Genomic DNA, 22,564 nt, shown 5'->3' with positions numbered 1-22,564 from the left:
AATTTCTGAGTCTTCAGGACCCTGTGCACCATTCTGCAACTCAATGTCTTTGATTCAACTTGCACATTAATCTCTATCAACCGACAGGAAGAACAATATCTTATAACGGATATTTTTATGAAGATCTGTCTAAATCTGAAACTACATCTTCTGAATGTCACACCAAAATATTGTATTGCTAACATGGAAAGCGTCTTGTGATGAAGACCTTCGAGAACGATTGGCAATTGAGACAGCCACGCTTATCAACTCGTACTTAGTTCTCTCTATCTCGCAGATCATCGTGTTGGAGATGACAAAGTAGCAATTTCAAGCCTTTTGTATCAGGCTACAAAATGAACGAGGGAGAGATGGGCATTACGGTCACTACGAATCTGTTCTTAGGGTCACTTCACAGAGGGGTCTGAGGCATAGTAATCACTCTTGAGCTTCTTTGGAAACTTGATCAGGATCCCTGACCAGCAAGTACTGCTTTAAGGGTATCAGACAATTGACAAAGGACCCTCACATCACTCACGGAACAACCGAAGCTGAGGAAAATCAGGGTTGAGACACAACCGACAACGTGACCCATCTACCCAGATGGCCATATGATTCATTTCTATAAACCCCTATTCAAATCTATAATCCCACGCTACATTATCGCCGTTCAGCCGAGACACGCCATCTGCGTATCTCCGTCCAACTCATCACGCCCCTGCCACCGCCCTCGCCATGACCTTCAACCCTGTATCAAACTCCGCCTTCACACCCTTGACCTCCATAACATCCTCCGGCAACAACCCCCTCCACCAAGCATACCAATCCGCCACCTCGCCCAAGTCAACCTCGTCAAGCGACAGCCACTCCGTCAGCGTCTTGTGCCACTTGGGAAACAAGTGCTGTATCAGCACCTCGGCAATAACCCTTCGGCCGAGCGTGGGCGTCCATTTCAGAATACCCCTGAGTACAGGAAGACTCGGTTCCTGATCTGCCGGCTCGACTGCAAAGTTTCGCTGGAGATATTTGCCCATCGACGGGAGGACGTGGGACATTACGAGCGGTCGCCATTGATCGCCGAGAATGCGTTCCCATTTTGTAAGACCGGGTAAACGACCCTCCTTGAAATCCCATACGTCGATGAGTTGTCTGAACTTTCTCTTGACGTCTGCGACCAGCCCCGTTCCCTTGGGGTCGAGATGATATGAGGGGAGGTATTGGAGCCAGGGGAAGAGCCATATGTGTGGTAGACTGCGGTGCTGGCGTCTGTTCTTGGGATTCCAGTCTGATACTGCTGTTTCCAACTTCCGGGCGATGTTGTCGATGAATTGTGCGCGGACAAATGATGGTAGGAGGTCATCCCAGGCCTCCATGACGCTAAGCATTTTCTCTGGTTCAAAGACATCCCAGGACCGAACAGCCGCGAGTGCTTTGGGTAGCCAATTCTTGTACATCATGCTTTCGTACGGTGTTGTGGATTTGTGATGACGGCGGTAGATGTCGTCTGTATTGACTGCTGCCGAAGAATCCCACTTGCCGACAGACTTGCCATTTGTTGTCGATGGCATGAGTAATGATTTTAGTTCTTTGAGATCTGAAGCGAAGCGTGTTGGTTCTTGCAAGAGATCCCAGTCTCCTTCTCGAAGGAAAGGATGGATAGCTGCAACAGCAATGTCTGCAATCTCTGATGTCGTGGCTTTGAGTTCGAGGGCCTTCTTCAGACACCCGATAACTTGATCCCAGTCGGCTGTTGCAAGCTCTCCGCTGACCAGCTCAGAAAAGACCTGTAACCTCTCGAAATCCGACCGTAAATCGTCCATCTCCTGTTCCTTTTCCTTGAGCTCGAGGTCTATCCATGTCTTCCTCTCTTGCAAGCTCTTCCATTCGTCAGAAAAGGCTAACAAGTCTGCTTGCGCTCTTTTGACAAGTTTCCTTGCCTCTATCACTTCTGTCGACTCTGGCGTGGCAGTTCCTGTCGTCGGTGTCATGATGCCACTCGTAGATGTGAGCATCTTACTTCCCGGCCCTGTCATATCGAGAATGGGGGCAAATGCATCGGGGATATGAAGACCGGGTGCCGCAGCCTTGAGCTCCTCTGCCGTAAGGTACTTCGGTTTCTGTCGTCTTGGTGTACTTGTAGCACTGTCAAACGCAGCTCCCAAGGACTTCTTCTTTGCTTTCTTTCGTTTCTTCTTTTCCTCTTCGTCCGAATCTATAACCTCTTCGCCTCGTAGTTTTGCCTGTCGCTTTTCTTCCTTTCGTTCTTGTTCAGACTTCTCCTTCACAGCACCGAGACCAATACCCTGCGGTCGGAGGTTCGCTTCGATAATGACATTTCTGCCCTGGCCTTCCTTACCAAGACCTTGTCCCTCTTGGTAGCCCATCTTAGCCATCATTCGGGCACCGAAGGACTTGGGGTTTGTCTTCCCCTTTGCGCCAAAGGCACTCGGTTGTGGCTTATTACGTGGTGTCGGAGAGCCCTCGTCGCGCGGGTTCTTGAGAACAGGATCGTTTGCTGATGATGGGACAAAGCCCATGCCGAGAGGCTTCTTGCCATCGAACCGGGTTCTAAATGATGGCCGGGATGTTGCTTCAGCACTTGCGCTTCGACTTGAGTTTTGGTTATCGTTCTGTGCAAAACCGCGTGCAACACCTCCGAAGCCTAGTCCTACTCCAGCATTGCCCTCATCCTCATCCTCATCCTCCTCGTCCTGTTCCATTGCGCTTCCCAACATCGGTCGGTTATCGTCGGAATCTTCATCGCCGTCTTCTTTATCGCTTCCTGCTCCTGTTGACACAAAGTTCATGCCTTTATTTCTCAAGGTTGTCCTCTTCCACTTTCTAGCAGGGCCATCGTCTTCACTATCGGAGCCAAAGATGCCCAGCGCAGCCTTCTCTTTGTTATTACCAACGACACGACGTCTCTTACGGGGGTTGAAATCACCGAAGTCGTTGTCGGCATCAAGTCCTGGCGCAAGGTGCTCGTCTTCAGATTCGGAGGCTGATGAAGAATATTCGGCTGCGGCCGCTTTGGTGAGGCGCGAGGGGTCAAAGGACGGGCGCGATGAGCCGTTCATCTTGAGAGCGCATCTAGTGACTTTCTGTATACTGTTTGTGAGTTTCACGTGCAAAAGCGCACTTGAAGCATGGGAAGCAAGACTTGCGACGCGACAGGCGTAGAAATAAATGAAGCTTGGGCATGACGATGTTGGAGAGCGTTATCTTATCGGCACGTGATGAGCTTTTCCACAACAATAAGGCTAGATGCGTGAGAGACTTGACGAATGGCATGGTACACTGGGTTCTGGTGTTCAAGGCTCTTGGTAGAAATACGCAGAGAAGAAATGACAGAACCATTCAGGAGTCTCTTTGAGATCTTACTATACATTGATCAGCCAACCTGAAGTGACTTGATGTAAACTCTGCCTTTTTAACAAGATCTGGAAGTGAGCATCTGCTTAAGCATCTGTAGACACTAGCCGCTCAACTTTAAGAACAACATCAAACACCATCAATCAATCACATTTCTCTACCGAGTTACGGGGTCTTCTAGTGCCCTTTTGAGGGCTTGCCATGTCCAGACTTACTCCTCTTCAAATATGTCTTGGATTCCTTGTCCAAGCTTGTTGAAGAATGTGGATAGCACACCAACGCACGTCAGTCTTTAGTTTATAGCCGCATGACACGTCAATAGCTTACTAGAAGGTTCGTTACTACGCAATGAAAAGCAAGGCGAACTTCAGTAGGGCAGATTGAATATTTTGATCAAATGTAAGGAACATTTCTTGGCGTTGGAGCTTTGACCCTGCAGTTGAGCTGAAGGCTTGCAGCTACAGTTGGAATGTAAGAGCAGTCCCTTGCGCGTGACATCTGTTCTTCTCAATCTGAAGGGAATATTCTTTCTAAAAAGACAGATTTGTGGCTGGTGATTTGGTGCTAGAAATAATATGGAAGTAATTCTCAATTGTTGAAAGTGATTTGTCCCGTAATTAATTCTGAACCGTCTCTTGGCTGTAGGTGTTGTTGATCTTCATGCATTTTGACGTTGGTGTGGCTGCAGTCTGTTTCTGGGGCAATGGCGCAGATTGGGCGTCAATAAAAAGAACCGGGCCACTTGAATGACAACACACCACAAGAGTCATAAGCCAGGAACGTCCATTTTGGAGGGTCTGTGGCACAGCATCTAAACCCATTTAACTCTCGATATAACTCTTGTCTTTCCCAATTCGACAAACACCGGCACTGCACTATCAATTTCTCATACAGACAAGCAAACTGTAAGTAAGGTCCCTGAAAATCAGACCCCATATTCTGTTCTGTCCCGCCGTCATTTTAGGCACTTCAATTTCAACCCCTGCAAATCAGGTGACGGGCGCTTGTTGACTTTCAGTCTTCCCCCTCCAAAAAAACGAACAGGACTATTTGATCGTCCCTCACCCAAACCAAACAAACAAGGATCTGGGAACAAATAGAGAGTCCCTTGCCTGTTCTTACCTTACCCTGCCCTGCTTCCTTATTTTGGCAGTTGCTTCTTTGTTGCGCATGCTTGTTCCTCTGCAGATTTGGATTCACTAACCTTGCGCTGGGCTCTCCTCTATAGAAAGAACGACGCACTTGTGCTTTGTTTCCTCTTGAACATCCCATCCATTGCCCTTTCACTCACGCGACAAAGCCTCTTCCCTCTATTTGATACCCGCAGTTCAATCCGCTGCTTTAAAACTCTGGTACGTTCAACTTACATTCCCTCGAATATCATCAAGCCAGTTCCTGCTCCTGTAGAGCGTCTCGCGCGCTTATGAGAGCCCAACTAGAGCTACATATATGATGGATCCTCCTCGCCGCTCTCGTTTATTTCATAAGCTAATTACCCGCTTAGTCCGCTTTATAAAGCACAACAAGAAGAAACAACATCATCCACTCGAAAGATACCCGGTCTCGAGCTCTCCCCAATACGAAATTTCACCCTCAAACATTACCATGGCTGAAGAAGAAGATTTTAGCTCCATACCCTTGGCGGACCGCTTCACTCACAAGGTCTGGAAGGTTAGAAAAGGAGCATATGAAGAAGCAACCAAGCAGTTCGAAAAGTCTCCCGACGAGTCCGATCCTTGTTTCCGACCATTTTTGAACGAGCCCGGCCTGTGGAACAAAGCAGTTCTCGATTCAAACGTCGCCGCTCAACAAGAAGCTGTCACCGCCCTATGCGCATTCCTCAAATATGGTGGACGAGACTGCTGTCTACGGACACGAAATCAGACCATTACACCCATGGTCGAGAAGTGTCTATCCTCCACACGTGCCGCGATCAAGCAAAACTCCATCGAAGCTTTGCTTTTGTACATTGAGCTCGATGTCGCTGGACCGGTCATTGAGGACATGCTGCCCGGTCTTTCCAACAAGGTTCCCAAGAACGTTGCTGCGACACTGAACGCCCTTACACAAATCTTCCACAATTATGGCTGCAAGGTCGTCGATCCCAAACCTGTGCTCAAAGCGCTCCCAAAAGCCTTCGGTGCTGCCGACAAGAACGTCCGTGCTGAAGCAACGAACTTGACAGTCGAACTTTACAGATGGCTCAGGGAGGCTATGAAGCCCATGTTCTGGGGCGAGCTCAAGCCTACCCAGCAGACCGATTTGGAGGCTCAGTTTGAGAAGATCAAGGCCGAAGGCCCTCCCAAGCAAGAACGACTCCTCCGATCGCAACAAGAAGCTCTCGACGCTGCCCCCGAAGGTGGCGAGGAGGGTGAAGAAGGCGAAGCAGAGGGCGAAGATGTTGGCGAGGTCGATGCTTTCGATTTGGCTGAACCTCAGGATGTCAGCAAGAAGATCCCGCCTAACTTCAGCGATCTACTTGCCTCCTCAAAGTGGAAGGACCGAAAAGAAGCAGTCGACGGTCTTCACCAGGCACTCAATGTTCCTCGCATCAAGGAAACCGATTTCAATGAAGTCTGTCGCGGATTGGCCAAGTGCATGAAGGACGCCAATGTTGCCGTCGTCACCCAGGCTGCTCTCTGTATCGAGGCTCTCGCAAAGGGCTTGCGAAAGGCCTTTGCCAAATATCGCAGCATTGTGATGCAGCCCATCATGGACCGACTCAAGGAGAAGAAGGCTTCTGTCGCGGATGCCCTTGGCGCCGCTCTCGACGCTGCTTTTGCCTCCACCGATTTGACGGAGTGTCTTGAGGACATCACTACATACCTTGGAAACAAGAACCCCCAGGTCAAGGAGGGTACCATGAAGTTCTTGATTCGCTGCCTACGAAACACCCGGGATGTGCCCAGTAAACCCGAGCAAGCTACCATCTGCGAGGCTGGAAAGAAGCTCTTGTCTGAGTCAAGCCCTGCTCTTCGAGATGGTGGTGCTGAGATTCTTGGTACTATCATGAAGATCATTGGTGAGCGTGCTATGACCCCTAACCTGGAAGGTCTGGACGACATCCGCAAGAACAAGGTCAAGGAATTCTTCGAGGCTGCCGAAGTCAAGGCAAAGGAGAAGCCCAAGCCCAAGGCGGCACCTGCACCTAAAGCGGCGCCTCCCAAGAAAGTCATGGGCGGAAAGAAGCCTATGGCCAAGAAGGCCGCTCCCGCTGCCGCTGCAGCTCCAGTAATGCCAGATGATACGCCTCCCACCCCTCAGCCAAGCTCTCGACCTGCCGCTGGCAAGCTCGGAAAGCCTACACTTGGAGGATTGAAGGGTCCCCAGAAGAGGACCCTTGGAGCTCCGGCACCTGGCTCTCCTCGCCGGGCGCCCGCTGCACCTGTCATGCCCGATGACGAACCTGCGCCACCCGCCCAACCTCGCCTTGGTCTCTCTCGTGGACTTGCCGGACGCTCTCTCGCCAAACCTACCGCACCCTCACCCCCAGTTGCACCAGCCTCGCCGCCTCCATCTAGCGGTCTCACTGCCGTGGAGCGCGCCGAGATTGAGGAGCTTAGAGCAGCCAACGACCGGCTAACCCGTCAAGTTGATGAGATGCGACAGGAACGTAGCAAGTTCATGTCAGAGATTCAAGAGCTCAAGAACCAGAATGCTGGCCTGATCGAAGACCACACCCGAGACGTGTTAAGCATCAAGGCCAAGGAGACACAGTTGGTCCGGGCGAGAAGCGATGCAGAGGCTACGGAACAGACCAACGACCGCCTGCGACGCGAACTAGAAAGACTTAAGAAGGCTTTGAGTCGTGCCGAAGGATTGGGTAGCTCTGGAAATGGTATGAACAGCCCAGGCCTCGCTTCTCCCACACACGATGATGTCTATCGAGACCATGGACCTCCCTCGGTGAGCCGCCATAGAATGAGCGTCACCAGCAGTATGTCTGAAGAGAAGGAAAATGGCGAGCAGATGATTCCTCGCAACAAGCTTAGCCCTGAGATGCGATATGCTGGTAGCGCAAGCTCATCCGGACGTGGATCTCCCGCACGAGGCTTTAGAAGTGCTGCATCATATCGCGACGACGACCATGCACCAGCACCTTCTCAGCGGCCTATGTCATCGCTGCCTCAACCTACTGGAGGTAATGGTGCCGAGAGTTGGAGAAGGGCAGCAGAGGTGACGAGTCAGCTGAAGGCCCGAATTGAACAGATGAAGGTACGTTAACCCAAAACTATTAGTATCCGATGCGACAGAAACTGACCATCAACAGGCCAAGCAAGGGCTCGCTCGACCTTAAGGGCATTGTTAGAAACTTGGCGTGCAATGATTGTTTGTTCTAGTACTTTAACGATGATGATTTTTGGGAGGTTTATGGCGGAAAAGCTGGATGGGTACTCCTGGGACTGACACAGACGGTCCTGGTCAGGTTGCATTTTCACGGCGTTGGAAGTTGTGCCGCCATCTGTCTTGAGTGTTTCGCTTCTCTTCGAGGGTCTAATAGAATTACACATGGGCCAAGGCTGTGTTTGGGATTTTGCGAAGCAATACCCCCGGCGGGTCAGAGATACCTAGTTTTTTTAATGCATCGGGTTGGTGATTTGCCTTCATATCACAGTCTTCATTTCACGCGTGGTGTGAATCTTTGTTAAGTAAACCTAGTTCGACGTTGTATCTTGTGACATCTTTTCATTAACTAGTCACGTAAGAAACAAATACAGTAAATCCCGGAACTCCGTTATGATCGCTAAGCGCCTCAGCTGAACCTGTCGTTCCGACAGTAGGCTATTCCTTCTTGTCCTTCTTACCCTTAGATTTATCGTCCTTCTTCTCATCGGACTTGTTCTCCTTCTTGTCCTTCTTATCCTCAGACTTGTCTTGCTTATCGTCCTTCTTGTCGGAGTCTTGCTTGGAATCATCCTTTGAATCCTCGTCAGATGATTCCTCCGAATCCTTATGCTTATCGCCCTTGCTGTCTTCGTCAGACTCAGACTTCTTGTCCTCGTCCTTGGACTCATCCTTCGAGTCAGACTCCTTCTCATCCTTGGAATCACCCTCGCCCTTGGACTCAGAGTCCTTGCCATCCTCCTTCTTCTCTGCATTGTCGCCATTGTCCTCACTCTTTTCCTCATTCTTCTTGTCGCCCTCTTCAGACGCCTTGGCCTTATCACCACCCTTACCATCCTTCTTCTTGCCCTTCTTCTCCTCTTCCTTCTTCTTCTTCTCAGCTTCCTTAGCCTTCTTTTCTTCCTCCTCCTTTTGCTTTCGTCGGCGGGCCTTTTCCTCAGCCTCCAGCTTCTCCCAGTTGGTATCGTGATCAGCAATACCAGACCTGGCGAAGTTGTCGCTCAGACCCTTGGCAGTAATAGCATCGCCTTGCTTGATCTTGGCCCGGCCGATGAGAGAGATAAAGATAGCGAAGCCGACCATGCCTGTGAGAAGGAAGCGGTATGAGCCGTACCATCGAGGTGCCCAACCTTTTGTAGCAGCGCGGGAATCGGCAAAGTACAAAGCGACGAAAGCCATGAATTGAGATGTGAGTGCGTACTCCACGGGGAGCATAAGAGTTGGCCATGCGACAATGGAAGCTGCAAGGCCCATGCCGTAGCGGAAACGGGTTCGTTCACGAAGGGGTTGCTTCTCAGCGTACTCGAGACCCTGGTTCCAGCGATTAGCTCATGCGTAGCCGCTGTGAAGCTACAGACTTACCCAGTGAATAGCACCAAGGAACGAGATGATGACAGCACCGTATCCAAGCTGGAGAGGCTCAATTACGCTCAGTAGGTACTTGGCTGTTTCGTGATCGATCATGATAGCATCGTAAAAGGAGTTGCCCGTAGGAATGGGCTTGTTCAAGTCCCAAGCGAGGAAGACGGTCGAAAGCGATGTTCCTAGGTAGGGCAGGGTACCAGCCAAACCGAGGACGCTCGACTCGCGCGGAACATCTGTAAAGGTGAAGGTATCTTTGACAACGTCCTTTGAACAGTTAGAATTGTCGATAGAGTGTCGGCAAGGTCGAAGCTTACAATATCATGCTTGAGCTCGCTGGTCATGTCCTGATCAGCGCTCTTAGAGCCCTGGGCTGTAGACGCAGCATTGGCGACCGAGCTCTTAGACGAAACAACACTTGGGTTGGACTGGAGGAGCTCTTGCCCTCGCTTGCGCTCAGCTTCAATGTCAATGGGCTGCTTAGGAGGAGGAGGATTCTCGTCGTCGGATTTGCTAGAGTATACGGCGCGTTGCTGACGCAAAAGAGGCGCAATTGATGCGCGGGGGAGGAATTGCGAAGCTCGAATGGAAGAAGCTCTTGAGGCAACGCCCCAAAGGGATCGGGATGAGGTACGGAACATTGTCAAAGTGATGGAGTAGAGTTCAATTAGAGGCACGCGAGTAACTGCTGCAACCAGTCCAAGCTGATTTCACCTGATAACCGAAAAGGTATAAAAAGAGAAAAGAGTTAAGAAGGTCTGGAATGAAACCAGCTAAAACTGAAATACTATGAGAGTCGGCGTTGCAATGGAGACACCACAATCATGGAAGCTTCCTGTTATTCCAAGATCTTGGAGCTATCTACGTAATGGCTTGTTTGTTACGGTTTCCTTAGTAATTGTACCTGGCACTGGAACTGGAAATTGGGGAAATAGAATTTCTGCTTGTCACACGCAGAGACAGTCCCGTCCGGCCCGGAAAAGGAGACCAAGCCGTTCATGGATGTGCCATTTTGTTCTGTTCTGCTTTTGTTGTCACGCCTACATCATCGCGATGGATGTGAAGCTATGTCGTGACGTCATGAGAGTTGTATTTTGGTGGAATAAGGTAGCTCTCGACTTCAGGTGGGCAGCCATTGATACAATGACCAACCAGAAATAGACCTTGAAGTTGAGAACAGTTACTGGAATCGGCAATGATGAGAAGAGGGAATGCACAGATAGCCAAACCTTCTATCGTATTGTTGATATCGATAAAATAGTCATGATGTTTAACAGATTAACTCTGCCAAGTCATTGTCTAGAAGATCTTCCGTGATGCCCCACCAAAGGTGCCCTGTGCTTTGATGTGCTCCAGGGCCAGATCCAGCTGTTGGCAGCTCTAAAATTTACGGTAGGTACCCGACCACGTTGGAACGTAAAAAATAAAGCCACTGCCAATTCGAAGCCAATTCGGTACTTGTTCCTCCGCTAGGATCATCACCAAACAACAAGTACCTCTGACAGCATCGTCATACACGCCACACCATTCCCCAAAACCGCTGCTTCCCACTTTTGCTCCGGGCCCAGCTGCGTCACTCACTCACTCACAGCCCGACACGAAACCCACCTTTTCAATATCTCCTCCATCACCGAGTTTCGTCCATCTTTACTACTCGAGAGGCATAAGCGATAATACCCTCATCCACCGAATCCCGCCTTTCCCCTCTATTCCACCCAAAACCTCTCGGGGAAATACTTACGATACTGCCTCGAGTGTAACCCCGCGCTACAAAGTCCTAGACCTCACCTTCACGCCCGAGGATAGCAGTCGCTTCACCGGTCGAGCCTCGCATGGCACCCGTGTCAATAAACACACGCCGACAGATGAGTGCTCGATAAAACAAATAACACGACCCCTTCCCCTCTCTCCCCGGCCCGGGTTACGGCCACAACACCGCCAGAATGCTCGAAGGTCTCGTCGCTGGCCTGCTTAATAGGTTCCTGGGCATGTACGTCAAGAACTTCGACCCAACCCAGTTGAAAGTTGGTATCTGGTCCGGCGACGTTAAGCTCCGCAACCTCGAGCTACGCCGCGAGGCACTCGATCAGCTCAAGCTTCCCATAAATGTCATGGAGGGCCACCTCGGCGAGCTTACACTCGTCATTCCCTGGTCAAACCTGCGCGGTGCACCTGTTAAGGTCTTCATTCAGGATGTCTTTCTTCTGGCCAGCCCGAAGGAAGAGGCTGAGTATGATCAGGACGAAGAAGATCGCAGGAAACAGCGCCTCAAGATGGAAAAGCTTGACAGTGCCGAGTTGCTCAAGGAGAGGAACCAGGAAGGTTTAAGCCAGGAGGAGCAGAAGAAGAGCCAGAGCTTTACACAAAGTCTGGTGACAAAGATCGTCGACAACCTTCAAGTCACGGTCAAGAACATACACATTCGATACGAAGACTCTATCTCAGCACCAGGGCACCCATTCGCCCTTGGTGTCACCCTCGAGGAATTCAGTGCCGTCAGTACTGATGGTCAGTGGAAGCCTACTTTTATCCAAGACTCTAACACAGTCACCCACAAGTTGGCTACCTTGGGTGCTTTGGCTGTGTACTGGAATACCGATGCAACTCTTCTCGGAACAGGTCGAGAAGCATCAACATCTTCGGAGGAACTGATGCCACACGATGAAATGGTAGCGAAGTTCAGAGAAATGATTGGAAAAGACGCACAAGAGAATGCAAACCATCAGTTCATTCTCAGGCCCGTCAATGGCCAAGCAAAGATCGAGCTCGACAAGTCAGGAGATATCAAGGTACCCAAGTTCAAGGCCAACTTACTCTTCGAAGAGATTGGTCTTGTCCTCGATGACGACCAATATCGGGACGCTTTGATGATGGTCGATTTGTTCCACTACTTCATCCGACACCAAGAATACAAACGCCTACAACCAAAGAATGTCCGACCCAAGGAAGATCCCCGTGCCTGGCTCGAGTTTGCAGGTAACGCTGTGTTATCAAAGATTCACGAACGCAACCGCAAATGGTCATGGGACTACTTCCGAGAGCGACGAGACGATCGAAAACGATATATCGAGCTGTTCAAGAAGAGAAAACAAGGCCATCAGATGTCTGCTGAAGAAACCGATGAGATCAATGCTCTCGAGTGGAAGCTTACGTACGAAGATCTGCGATTCTGGCGATCCTTGGCCCGCAACCAGCTCAAGAAAGAGAATGCAGAAGCTCTCAAGAACCAACCACAACAGCAGCAACAGCAACAACAAGGTTGGATCTCGTGGGTGTGGGGTTCAAAGCCCCAAGAAAAGATCGAACAGAATGAAGAGAACACGCAAATGACTGAGGAGCAGCGACAAGAGCTCTACGAGGCCATCGATTGGGACGAGAAGAACGCTATTGCCGATGAAGTCGATGTTCCTCGCGAGGCTATCAAGATGTGCATCGAAACGTCACTGAGCACGGGTAGCTTTACACTCAAGAAGAGCCCTCATGACCACGCAGCAGATCTCCTCAGTTTGCACTTTGATGTGTTCAAAGCCAAGATGCTACAGAGAAAGGATTCAGTTCTTGCTAATGTGAGCCTTGGTGGCCTTCGTGTCAACGATGGGACAACACCAGGCTCAGTCTACCCTGAGATTGTCCGAGTCAAGGATGCACCGACTAACAAGCAGCGTAAGCGATTGTCGTTGGCCGAACTTGAGCAGCCAGAGGAAGACCCCTTCTTCCAGTTTGAGTTTGAGCAGAACCCAATTGAGCGTGAGGGTGACATTGCTGTTGTCGGAAAGATGAAGCCTCTTGAGGTTATCTGGAACCCCAACTTTGTTGTTGGTATCGCCGACTTCTTTAGACCGCCTGAGCGTCACATGGAGTCTATTACCGCCCTCATGGAGAGTGCTGGTGCGACCGTTGAGAGCATTCGTGAGCAGACTCGAGCGGGCCTCGAGTTCGCCTTGGAGGAGCACAAGACGATCAATGCTGAATTGGATCTCCAAGCACCTCTGATCATTGTGCCGGTTAGCATCACCACCGAGAACTCTACATGTTTAATTGTCGATGCTGGTCATATCCATGTGAATAGTGAACTCGTGGACCAAAGCACAATGAAGGAAATTCAGTCGAAACAAAAACAGGCATATAGCGACGAAGATCTCAAGCGACTCGAGTCCGTCATGTACGACAAGTTTATTGTCAAGCTGACGTCGACTCAAGTCCTCATCGGACCCTCAGTTGAGGAAACCAAAGCTCAATTGGTTGAGAAGACAGATGAAGCTCATCTGCATGTTGTTGAGCGAATCAATGTGGACTTCATTGTCGAGACATCCATCTTACCAAAGGCTCCCAATTTGACCAAGTTCAAAGTCTCGGGACATCTGCCAATGCTCCACGCCACCGTCTCTGACACAAAGTATAAGAACCTCATGAAGGTCATTGATGTGGCTATTCCCAAGTTTGGCGGGCCTGCACCAAGATTGGAGGAACGCAAGGAGCCATCTCGTCCCCGTCTTAAGAGCAACTCATCCAACCGATCACGAAGAAAGTCTCAGCGTGAGCGAAGACAGTCAACTCCTTTCCCCTTTATGCAATCGGAAACCGCTGTCGTGCTTGATGATATGGACGAAGACGACGATGACTTTGAGGATGCGCCAGATGGAGGTGACGCTGAGCAACTCCAAGTTCAGCAACGTATCTTCGAGTTCAAGTTCAAGGTTGATACCCTCAAGGGTTCACTTTACCGAAGTGACCCTGATGGACAGAAGCCTGATGCATTACTTGTTGAATTGGTGGCCGAGAGATTCGACCTCGAGTTTTACACCAGACCCTTCGACATGGTAGCTGATGTTTCACTTGGTTCGGTCACTGTCGATGACTTTGTGGACAATCCTTCTGCTGAATTCAAGTCGATAATCTCGTCTGGTGACAGCGAGGATCTCAAAGAGGGCCGCAGCTTGGTTCACGTCAAGTTTGTCAAGGTCAACCCTTTGTCTCCCGAGTTCATGCCCGTGTACGAGGGTGTAGAGACCAATATCAACGCTGTCATATCCACAATCAACTTGGTTGTTACCCGAAAGACACTGCTCACGTTACTGGATTTTATCCTTATCACTTTTACGAATAACGAAGAAGAGTCGAATAATAATAACAAAGCTCTACTGGATGATGACGACGATTCGGAAAGCGTGGATACTGCTGTAGCGGTAGTCAATGCACCCTCAGTAAACTCCAACACAGGATCTATTCGTGTCAAGGTTGACCTCAAGAGTATCAGACTAATCCTCAATAACGATGGAATCCGCCTCGCTACGCTATCCTTCAACAAGGCTGACGCCGGTATCTTCCTCAGAGGCAAGACCATGCGTATCTCGGCCCGACTTGGTGATCTTTCACTCGTTGACGACGTTAATCTCGGCGTCTCAGAGGATTCACACCTTCGAAAGCTCGTGACCATCCAAGGAGATGACTTGGCAGACTTCCGCTACGAGACTTTCGACTCTTCCAACCCCAAAGCGTACCCAGGATACGACAGCTCTGTCTTCCTCCGGGCTGGTTCCGTCAAGGTGAACTTTGTGGAGGAGCCATTCCGCAAGATCATTGACTTCTTGGTCAAGTTTGGCAAGATGCAGGCTCTTTACAATGCTGCGCGCCAAGCTGCTATGAACCAGGCCAATCAGTTGCAACAGAGCCCAAGCCGCTTCAAGTTTGATGTTGTTGTCAACACTCCCATCGTTGTGTTCCCTCGAGTCCAAAAGCCAGGCCAAACTGAGAGAGATGTCGTCACTGCTTACCTTGGTGAGATTTATGCTCAGAACAAATTCACACCTCTGGACGACAGCGAGAACTCAGATATTGCCATGAAGCTGTCGGCTGGTATTCGCAACATCAAGCTCACTTCCGACTTCCATTACGCTGGCGGTGATTCAGAGGAGCTCGAGATGATTGACCATGTTGACCTCGGCTTCAACATCACATATGCTGAGCACAAGTCTGGTGCCAAGAGACCCGAGACCGAAATAGAAGGAACGATGTCTGACTTCAACCTACGACTCACACAGTACCAAGTCAAGTTCCTTCTAGAGATCTCCAAATCTGTGCCTGCAGCATTTGCCGGCGAAGGTAACGACAACGAAGAAGAGGCTGCCAAGGCAGTTGACGAGGGTACTCTACAGCGCGCTCGCACGATCAACAGTGAGGACAAGTCTGGTGAAGACCAGAGTCTGATTGATCTTGGACCTGAACTGGGCTCAATTGACAAAGAATGGACTAAACTTGACCTTGTTTTCCGAGTCAATACTATTGGTCTCGAACTAATCAATGCACCAGAGAATGAGCCTGTCCACGACATTGCGAGGTCCAGCTTATCCCGATTCTCGCTTGATGACACAAAGGTCAAGACGAGGATGCTCTCCGATGGTTCACTTGAGGCAGAGCTGCTCATCCGATCTTTCACGATTTATGATAGTCGACCACGCGAGACAAACAAATTCCGCCGTATCATGTCATCGATGAACAAGGACGTTCAACAACTGATGGCCAGCGTCACGATGTCCGGCGGCAAGGAAAAGAGCTTGATTGCCATGGCTACCATCGATAGTCCACGAGTGATCTTTGCGCTCGACTATCTATTCGCTATTCAGAAATTTGCCATGGAGGCGTTGACAGTCGATGACGGCAGCCCGATGGATGATGAGAGTATCGCTGAGACGACGCCTGACGAATCCGACACCGAGTCCATGCAAGTCTCTTATGCCGGCAACGTCTCGCGTCCCCGATCGCAAATCTCGCGACAACAGAGAGAAGAGGTCACTCAAAAACAAGAGAAGAAGGAGTCTGCGATGAGCATTGCTTTCCGCGTCAATCTTGTTGACGCACAAGTCATTCTGATCGCCAATCCCTTAACATCAAGCTCCGAGGCGATTGTCCTGTCCATTCGACAGATGCTTCTCTCACAACAGCATGCTTTGACTTTCCAGATTTCTGAAATCGGCATGTTCTTGTGTAGAATGGACAAGTTCGAGACGTCACGTCTTCGTATCATTGATGACTTCTCAGTCCAATTAAGCATGGATAGCTCCAAGCCTCAAACCACCGACATCCACGTGGACATTGAACCACTTGTCTTACGACTATCACTCCGCGATATCCTCCTTGTTCACCAGATTGTTAGCAAAGCGAGCGAGTTGTCTGGTAATGAGCCTAAACAAATTAAGGAGACTCCTGCTGAGCAGAAGGCAAGAGAACTGCGCCACGCTGGGATGAAGCAACGATCTGCCAGTGGGCGAGGCCAATCTACCATTGCTGGACGAAGCAAGGTGACTGCAACTTCTCACGCCGTTACCCATGCCGATAACAAGGGAAAGACTCCAGAGCAGGTTGTCCAAAAGAGCTACGAGACCCTGTCCGCAACTGTGGATGGCATCCGTGTTGTTCTTATTGGCGATGTACACGAACTTCCAATCCTTGACTTGAGCATCAAGAACTTCACTGCTGCAGCTGAGAATTGGTCGTCGAACCTCAAGGCTGAGACTGCCATTGACCTGTATGCCAATGTCTACAACTTCGCCAAGTCCAGCTGGGAACCTCTTCTTGAGCCTTGGCAAGTTGGCTTCGGCGTAGCCAAGGACCCTACCTCAGGACTGTTGTCGGTTGATGTCGCTTCCAAGAAGGTCTTCGATGTGACCGTTACCACTGCTTCAATTGCTCTGGGTTTTAAGACATTCCAATTCCTTACGTCAGCTGAGGATGTGTTGGACAAGCCACGTGGTGTTGAAGCACCATACCGCATCAGAAACTACACTGGCTTCGATGTTGTTGTGCACTCTAAGAGTCCTACCAGCGATGAGCCTATCAATCTCCGCTTGGAGGATGGCAAGGAAGCCCCCTGGAGTTTTGAGCATTGGGAGAAGATGCGTGAGAACCTTCTCACTGAATCGAACCAGAATTATGTCTCTATCCAGTTGGAGGGCAGCGGTTTCGATCCTGTTAAGAACGTCAGAATCAACCGAGAAGGAGAACACCTGTATGCTCTACGACCCAAGGCTGATGTTCTCCATCGTCTCTGTGTTGAGGTCGAGTTGGGCACAGATAACATCAAGTATGTGACCTTCAGATCTCCACTTCTTGTGGAAAATGCTACACAAATCCCAGTCGAGCTTGGTATCTTTGATGTACAGGAGGGACATCTACTCAAGATTGAGAAGATCGCACCTGGCGACGCTCGACCTGCTCCTGTGGGTGCCGTCTTTGAGAAGCAGGTGATTGTCCGACCTGATGGTGGCTTCGGGTACCAGTGGAGTACAGACCATCTATTCTGGAGAGACATGCTTAAGAGGCCTACGAAGCAGGTCGTGTGTAAGGGAGAGAATGGCGATCCGTTCTATTTCCAAGTCCATGCCCGCTTTGACAAGGGCAACCCATTGACCAAGTGAGTGTTCTGATCCCAACAGATGCAATGATACTGACGAATGCAGACAATACCCGTACATGAAAGTCAAGCTTTCTGCACCAGTCACCCTCGAGAATCTGCTGCCGTACGACTTTAAGTATCGTATTTATGATAAGAACACCAAGAAAGACTGGACCAACTTTTTGCGAAAGGGAGGTGTCAGTCCTGTTCACGTTGTTGAGCTTTCACACCTTCTGCTCCTCAGCGTCGACATGCAAGATACGGTCTTCAAGGCAAGCGACTTCGCTATCATCAATTCAGGCACGAATGAAGAGTTCCGCAAGGAGTATAAGCTTGTGGTCAAGGATGACAAGGGATTGCCACTGAATCTTTCACTGCATCATTTCAAGATTCCGAACAGTGGAGGTGCTTCCAAGATCACAGTGTTCAGCCCGTACGTTGTGTTGAACAAGACAGGCGTGGACGTTCAAGTCCGCGCCAAGAGCTTCTTACAACAAGCCAAGCCAGCGGCGGGTCAATTCCCTCTCATGGATACATCTGATCGAGAGCGGCCTAAGGCTCTACCCTTCATGTTCTCTTATGGTAATGATGATCACCGCAACCGAGCCCTTCTCAAGATTGCCGACTCGGAATGGAGCAAGCCTCAAAGTTTCGATGCTATCGGCAGTACTACTGAGGTTGTGCTGAACTCAGCCACCAAAGACAAGGAGATCCACGTGGGCGTTACTGTTGAGCCGGGTGAAGGCAAGTACAAGCTCACCAAGATTGTTACGATTGCTCCTCGCTTCGTTCTGCACAACAAGATGGACAGTGAGATTCTTGTTCGAGAATCTAGCTCCTCTGGCTATCTCACTCTCAGTGATGGCGCCCTTCAACCCCTCCACTTCATGCAAAAGTCCAAGGTCAAGCAGTTGTGTCTCTGTTACCCTGGCGTCAACAACCAATGGACATCTCCTTTCAATATTGCAGACATTGGCACAACTTATGTCAAGATCGCCAAGGCTGGACAGCGACAGAACCTTGTCAAGGTCGAGGTTCTGATGGAGAACTCTACAGTCTTCTTGAACCTCAGCATGGAGAAGAAGAACTGGCCATACTCAATGCGCAATGAGAGTGATGTTGAGTTCATGTTCTGGCAAGCCAATCCCAACGTTGACGAAGATGGCGATGAGGACCGCAGTGGATGGCGGCTGATAAGATATCGACTCCCGCCTCGCAGCATCATGCCATACGCTTGGGATTTCCCTGCTGCCAAGTTCCGAGAAATCATCATCTCTGCAAATGGCAAGGAGCGCCACGTCAAGCTAGCTGAGATCGGAAACCAGATCCCGATGAAGTTCCACACCTCGTCTGGGGCTCCTAAGATTGTCGACATCAACGTTGCTGCCGATGGACCGAAGCAAACCCTGATTCTCAGCAACTTCCGTGCCAGCAAGAGTATGTACAAGCCCAAGGCCTTGGCTAGGACCAATACCGGCCCTGAGGCTTTTGAGGTCAAGGATCAGGATACAGGCGCTACATTCCGTGCGCAGCTCAAGCTGGCCGGCATTGGTGTTTCCCTGGTGAACGCCCAAATGAAGGAGCTTGCTTACTTGACATTCCGCGATGTTCAGTTGCGGTACAGCGACTCGCCTCTGATCCAGACAATCTCGATGGCTATCAAGTGGATCCAAATCGACAATCAATTGTACGGCGGCATTTTCCCTATGGTTCTTTACCCTAGTGTTGTGCCAAAGAAGGCGCAGGAGGTGGAAGCTCATCCATCGCTGCACGCCATGGTCAGCCGTGTCAAGGATGATTCGTATGGTGTGCTGTATGTCAAGTACGCGACCATTCTGCTGCAGGAAATGACCATTGATCTGGATGAGGACTTTGTGTTTGCCCTTATTGACTTCTCGAACGTGCGTGGTGCCAGCTGGACAGACGCTGACGATTCTGGCAAGCTGTGCGACGAGGATCTTGACATCCCTGAGCCATCAGGCCAACCAGCTGGTCAAGATATCTACTTTGAGGTTCTCAATATCCAGCCCATGCAGCTTAACCTGAGTTTTATGCGCACAGAACGTGTCAATGCTGAGGACAAGACATCATCGCGCAACCCCATCATGTTCTTCCTCAACGTCATGACCATGGCTGTCGGAAACGTCAACGATGCACCACTTCGGTTCAATGCGCTTATCCTGGATAACGTGAGAGTGACTACAGCGGTACTAATTCAGAACTTCTCCAGCCACTACAGTCAGGAGGTCATGTATCAGATTCACAAGATTCTAGGATCTGCCGATTTCCTCGGAAACCCTGTGGGTCTGTTCAACAGCATCTCGTCGGGTGTGACAGACGTGTTCTACGAACCGTACCAGGGTTTGATCTTGTCGGATAAGCCAGAAGAGTTTGGCCTGGGCATCGCCAAGGGAGCGGCTTCGTTCGCCAAGAAGACGGTGTTTGGCTTCAGTGACAGTTTCTCCAAGTTTACAGGCAGTCTCAGCAAGGGACTTGCCGCAGCGTCACTGGACAAGCAATTCCAGGACCGCCGACGTATGACGAGGGCCCGCAACAGGCCGAAGCACGCCTTGTACGGTGTGACTGCTGGCGCGAACAGCTTCATCACAAGTGTTGCATCAGGCGTTGGTGGCCTTGCACGCAAGCCTCTGGAGGGCGCCGAACAGGAGGGTGCTCTGGGTTTCTTCAAGGGTGTCGGCAAGGGCATGATCGGACTGGCTACCAAGCCGGCGGTTGGTGTACTTGACATGGCAAGCAATGTCAGTGAGGGTATTCGCAATACTACAACAGTATTTGACGGTCAAGAATTGGATCGCACACGATATCCACGATACATTCCACAAGATGGCATCGTGCGCCCTTACAACCCGCGGGAAGCTCTCGGCCAATACTGGCTGAAGCAAGTTGACAACGGGCGATACTTTGACGAGCAGTACATTGGACATCTTGAGCTACCCAAGGAAGACATGGTCGTCATGATTACATATGCTCGGATCTTGCTGATCCGATCGCGACGTCTGACCAGCGAGTGGGACGTTCCTCTGAAGGATGTTCAGACTATCGCAAAGGAGCGCACTGGTGTGAGCTTGGCTTTGAGAGGAGGAGCTAACGGGCCGTTTATTCCTATTGGCGAGGGCAGTGAGAGAGGATTCTTGTACAAGATGATTGGGGTCGCGGTTGAAGAGTTTAATAGGAGGTTTAGAAGTGGAGAGTAAAAGGAGGATATTGTATGAGGGTTGTTGTAATAGGCAGTAGTACGATGGAGTTTGGAGTATTGATAGATTGTATTTATTAAGAACACGAGGTACATGAATGAAGCATTGCGATATCTACAATTTGTGATGGACAGAAATGGTGACTAGGCTCAATTCCATCACGGCTTGGAGTTGACACTTGTGGAGATAGAGAGTCATTCGCAGTTCATCATCTACACGGAAGACAAAACGAATAGTGACCCGAGGCGCGAATGTGCTCGTGAAGTTCACGGCCTGGTCGGACCCGGCGTATCAAGCTTATTGACACGAGCTGTAGCGGCCGAGATAACCGTAAATGAGGCCGGGACGTCGCTCTCTCTCGGCTGCGTTTAGTGATGGCTCATCGGTCAGACAGATTGTTTTGGGCCGATGAACCGAACGGAAACGCGCGAGATGGTATCGTGAGAGGTCAAGATGATGCTATCGTTTACGGTAGTTTTAGTATGTTGTGATGAGTCGATGTGGTCAAGGTTGGCGCGACACTCGGGGGTAGGAGTGGGATAGCCTGTTATCAGTGAAGCCAAAGTCAAAAAGAGGTCATCGTGATCTCACATGCGAGGGCAACTCGGCAAAGTTGGGGGATGTAAGAGGAGAAGAGAGGAGGGGAGATAGGGAGATGCCATATAAGGCAAGGACAAAAGAGACATGTGATGTGCAAGTATGGAGTAGAGAAGAGGAGAGGAGAGATTAGCAGATTAACGAAGATGAATCAGATCCAGATTGACAATGCATGCACTGTCGAAATTGAGGGGAAGCGTGTCAGTGTCAGTGTCAAGCAGACCCAAGACAACGGTCTTGATAGAGGCTGACGGGCGGGCCAGACCGAGATATCGACGGAGATGGCCGACAATCACAGCGACATCCAAAAGGACTATATCTTTCACGGAAGGAGACGAATGAGTTATCCATGTCTATCTCTATTTCAGGCTGACATGTGTGTGTGCATTATTTGCAGATAATAGGCTATCCCCAGCCTCGGAAGAAGATGGTGTGAAGGGGAGGGGAGGGTAGGGGAGGGGGGCCCGTTAGCTGAAGCTGGGGAAAGTAAAGTAGGCTATCAGAATCCCTGTCTATGCATGTCGATAAGCTCAAGCAGGACAAGCTACAAGCTGGGGGTTAGCGACAAGAGGGAGATGAGTGGTTGTTGCTGTTACATAACGAGGCGGGCGGCTCTTTGAAGCTGTAAGCCAAGAGCAGAATGACCTACCTAAAGAGCGATAGTGCGAATTCGGGGTGGAAAGTAAGAAAACTGAATTTGGATTAAACATTAAAGAACGGGTGTGGCTTTTCATGTATCAAGTGGAGAGAGATCGGAGATTCAGTCAAGAAACAGGCTTGGTCCTGATTCAACAAGAGTCTAGACATGAAGACAGATAGATATCAGGACTCTTATCTATGTTCTTGTGTCAGAATAGATAGGGCCAGGTCAGTCTGTATCAGCTATGGCCCGGGGAAGGAACATGCAAATGGCGACCGAGGGAAGCCAAGCTACACAAGTTCCCCCCAATGAATCGAGCAACATGGTCCTATTGGCGAATGAGTGAGCAGGTGGTGGGCAAAGGGACCTCCGAGCTATGCCAATAACGAGCGTTTTCTCCGTTTGTGGAGACTACGTCAGTGGAGAAGACGAACCTGAGCTTTTGCAAACGTTCCAGCAACCTTCTAGATTAGGGATAGTACACGCCGAGGTTTAGGCCGGGGGTGGCGACTACAGACCAGATACAGAGCAGAACAGTACAGAGGGCATCGTTCAGAAAGGGCTTCAGTTGTGGCAGAGGCATAAGAGATAGTTGAGTATACAGCGGATGAAAGAGTGTAGTGAGAAGAGGTGATACAGCTGTGTTACTGTCACTGTTACAAT

General features: G+C 50.1%; 4 protein-coding genes; 2 read left to right on the top strand and 2 right to left on the bottom strand.

Annotated features, from left to right (window-relative positions):
* Positions 1–689: 689 nt before the first annotated feature.
* Positions 690–3,056, bottom strand: FFUJ_06925 (related to tuftelin-interacting protein 11; the record flags this gene model as incomplete). Its single annotated transcript, XM_023577121.1, has 1 exon — positions 690–3,056. The coding sequence occupies one exon, from the start codon at positions 3,054–3,056 to the stop codon at positions 690–692; it is 2,367 nt and encodes a 788-aa protein (XP_023430239.1).
* Positions 3,057–4,956: 1,900 nt separating this feature from the next.
* FFUJ_06924 (related to microtubule associated protein) lies at positions 4,957–7,648 on the top strand (the record flags this gene model as incomplete). XM_023577120.1 has 2 exons in its annotated part: positions 4,957–7,566; positions 7,622–7,648. 2 exons carry the CDS (start codon positions 4,957–4,959, stop codon positions 7,646–7,648), a joined length of 2,637 nt encoding a protein of 878 aa, XP_023430238.1.
* Positions 7,649–8,133: 485 nt separating this feature from the next.
* FFUJ_06923 (probable MNN4-regulates the mannosylphosphorylation) lies at positions 8,134–9,698 on the bottom strand (the record flags this gene model as incomplete). XM_023577119.1 has 3 exons in its annotated part: positions 8,134–9,006; positions 9,058–9,324; positions 9,375–9,698. The coding sequence occupies 3 exons, from the start codon at positions 9,696–9,698 to the stop codon at positions 8,134–8,136; spliced, it is 1,464 nt and encodes a 487-aa protein (XP_023430237.1).
* A 1,302-nt stretch (positions 9,699–11,000) lies between these two features.
* Positions 11,001–20,664, top strand: FFUJ_06922 (related to vacuolar protein sorting-associated protein VPS13; the record flags this gene model as incomplete). XM_023577116.1 has 2 exons in its annotated part: positions 11,001–17,467; positions 17,514–20,664. The coding sequence occupies 2 exons, from the start codon at positions 11,001–11,003 to the stop codon at positions 20,662–20,664; spliced, it is 9,618 nt and encodes a 3,205-aa protein (XP_023430236.1).
* Positions 20,665–22,564: the final 1,900 nt, after the last annotated feature.

The sequence above is a fragment of the Fusarium fujikuroi genome, chromosome FFUJ_chr05 (genome assembly GCF_900079805.1).
Source record: "Fusarium fujikuroi IMI 58289 draft genome, chromosome FFUJ_chr05".
Classification (NCBI taxonomy): Eukaryota; Fungi; Ascomycota; class Sordariomycetes; order Hypocreales; family Nectriaceae; genus Fusarium; species Fusarium fujikuroi.
This window is presented reverse-complemented; position numbering and strand designations above follow the sequence as displayed.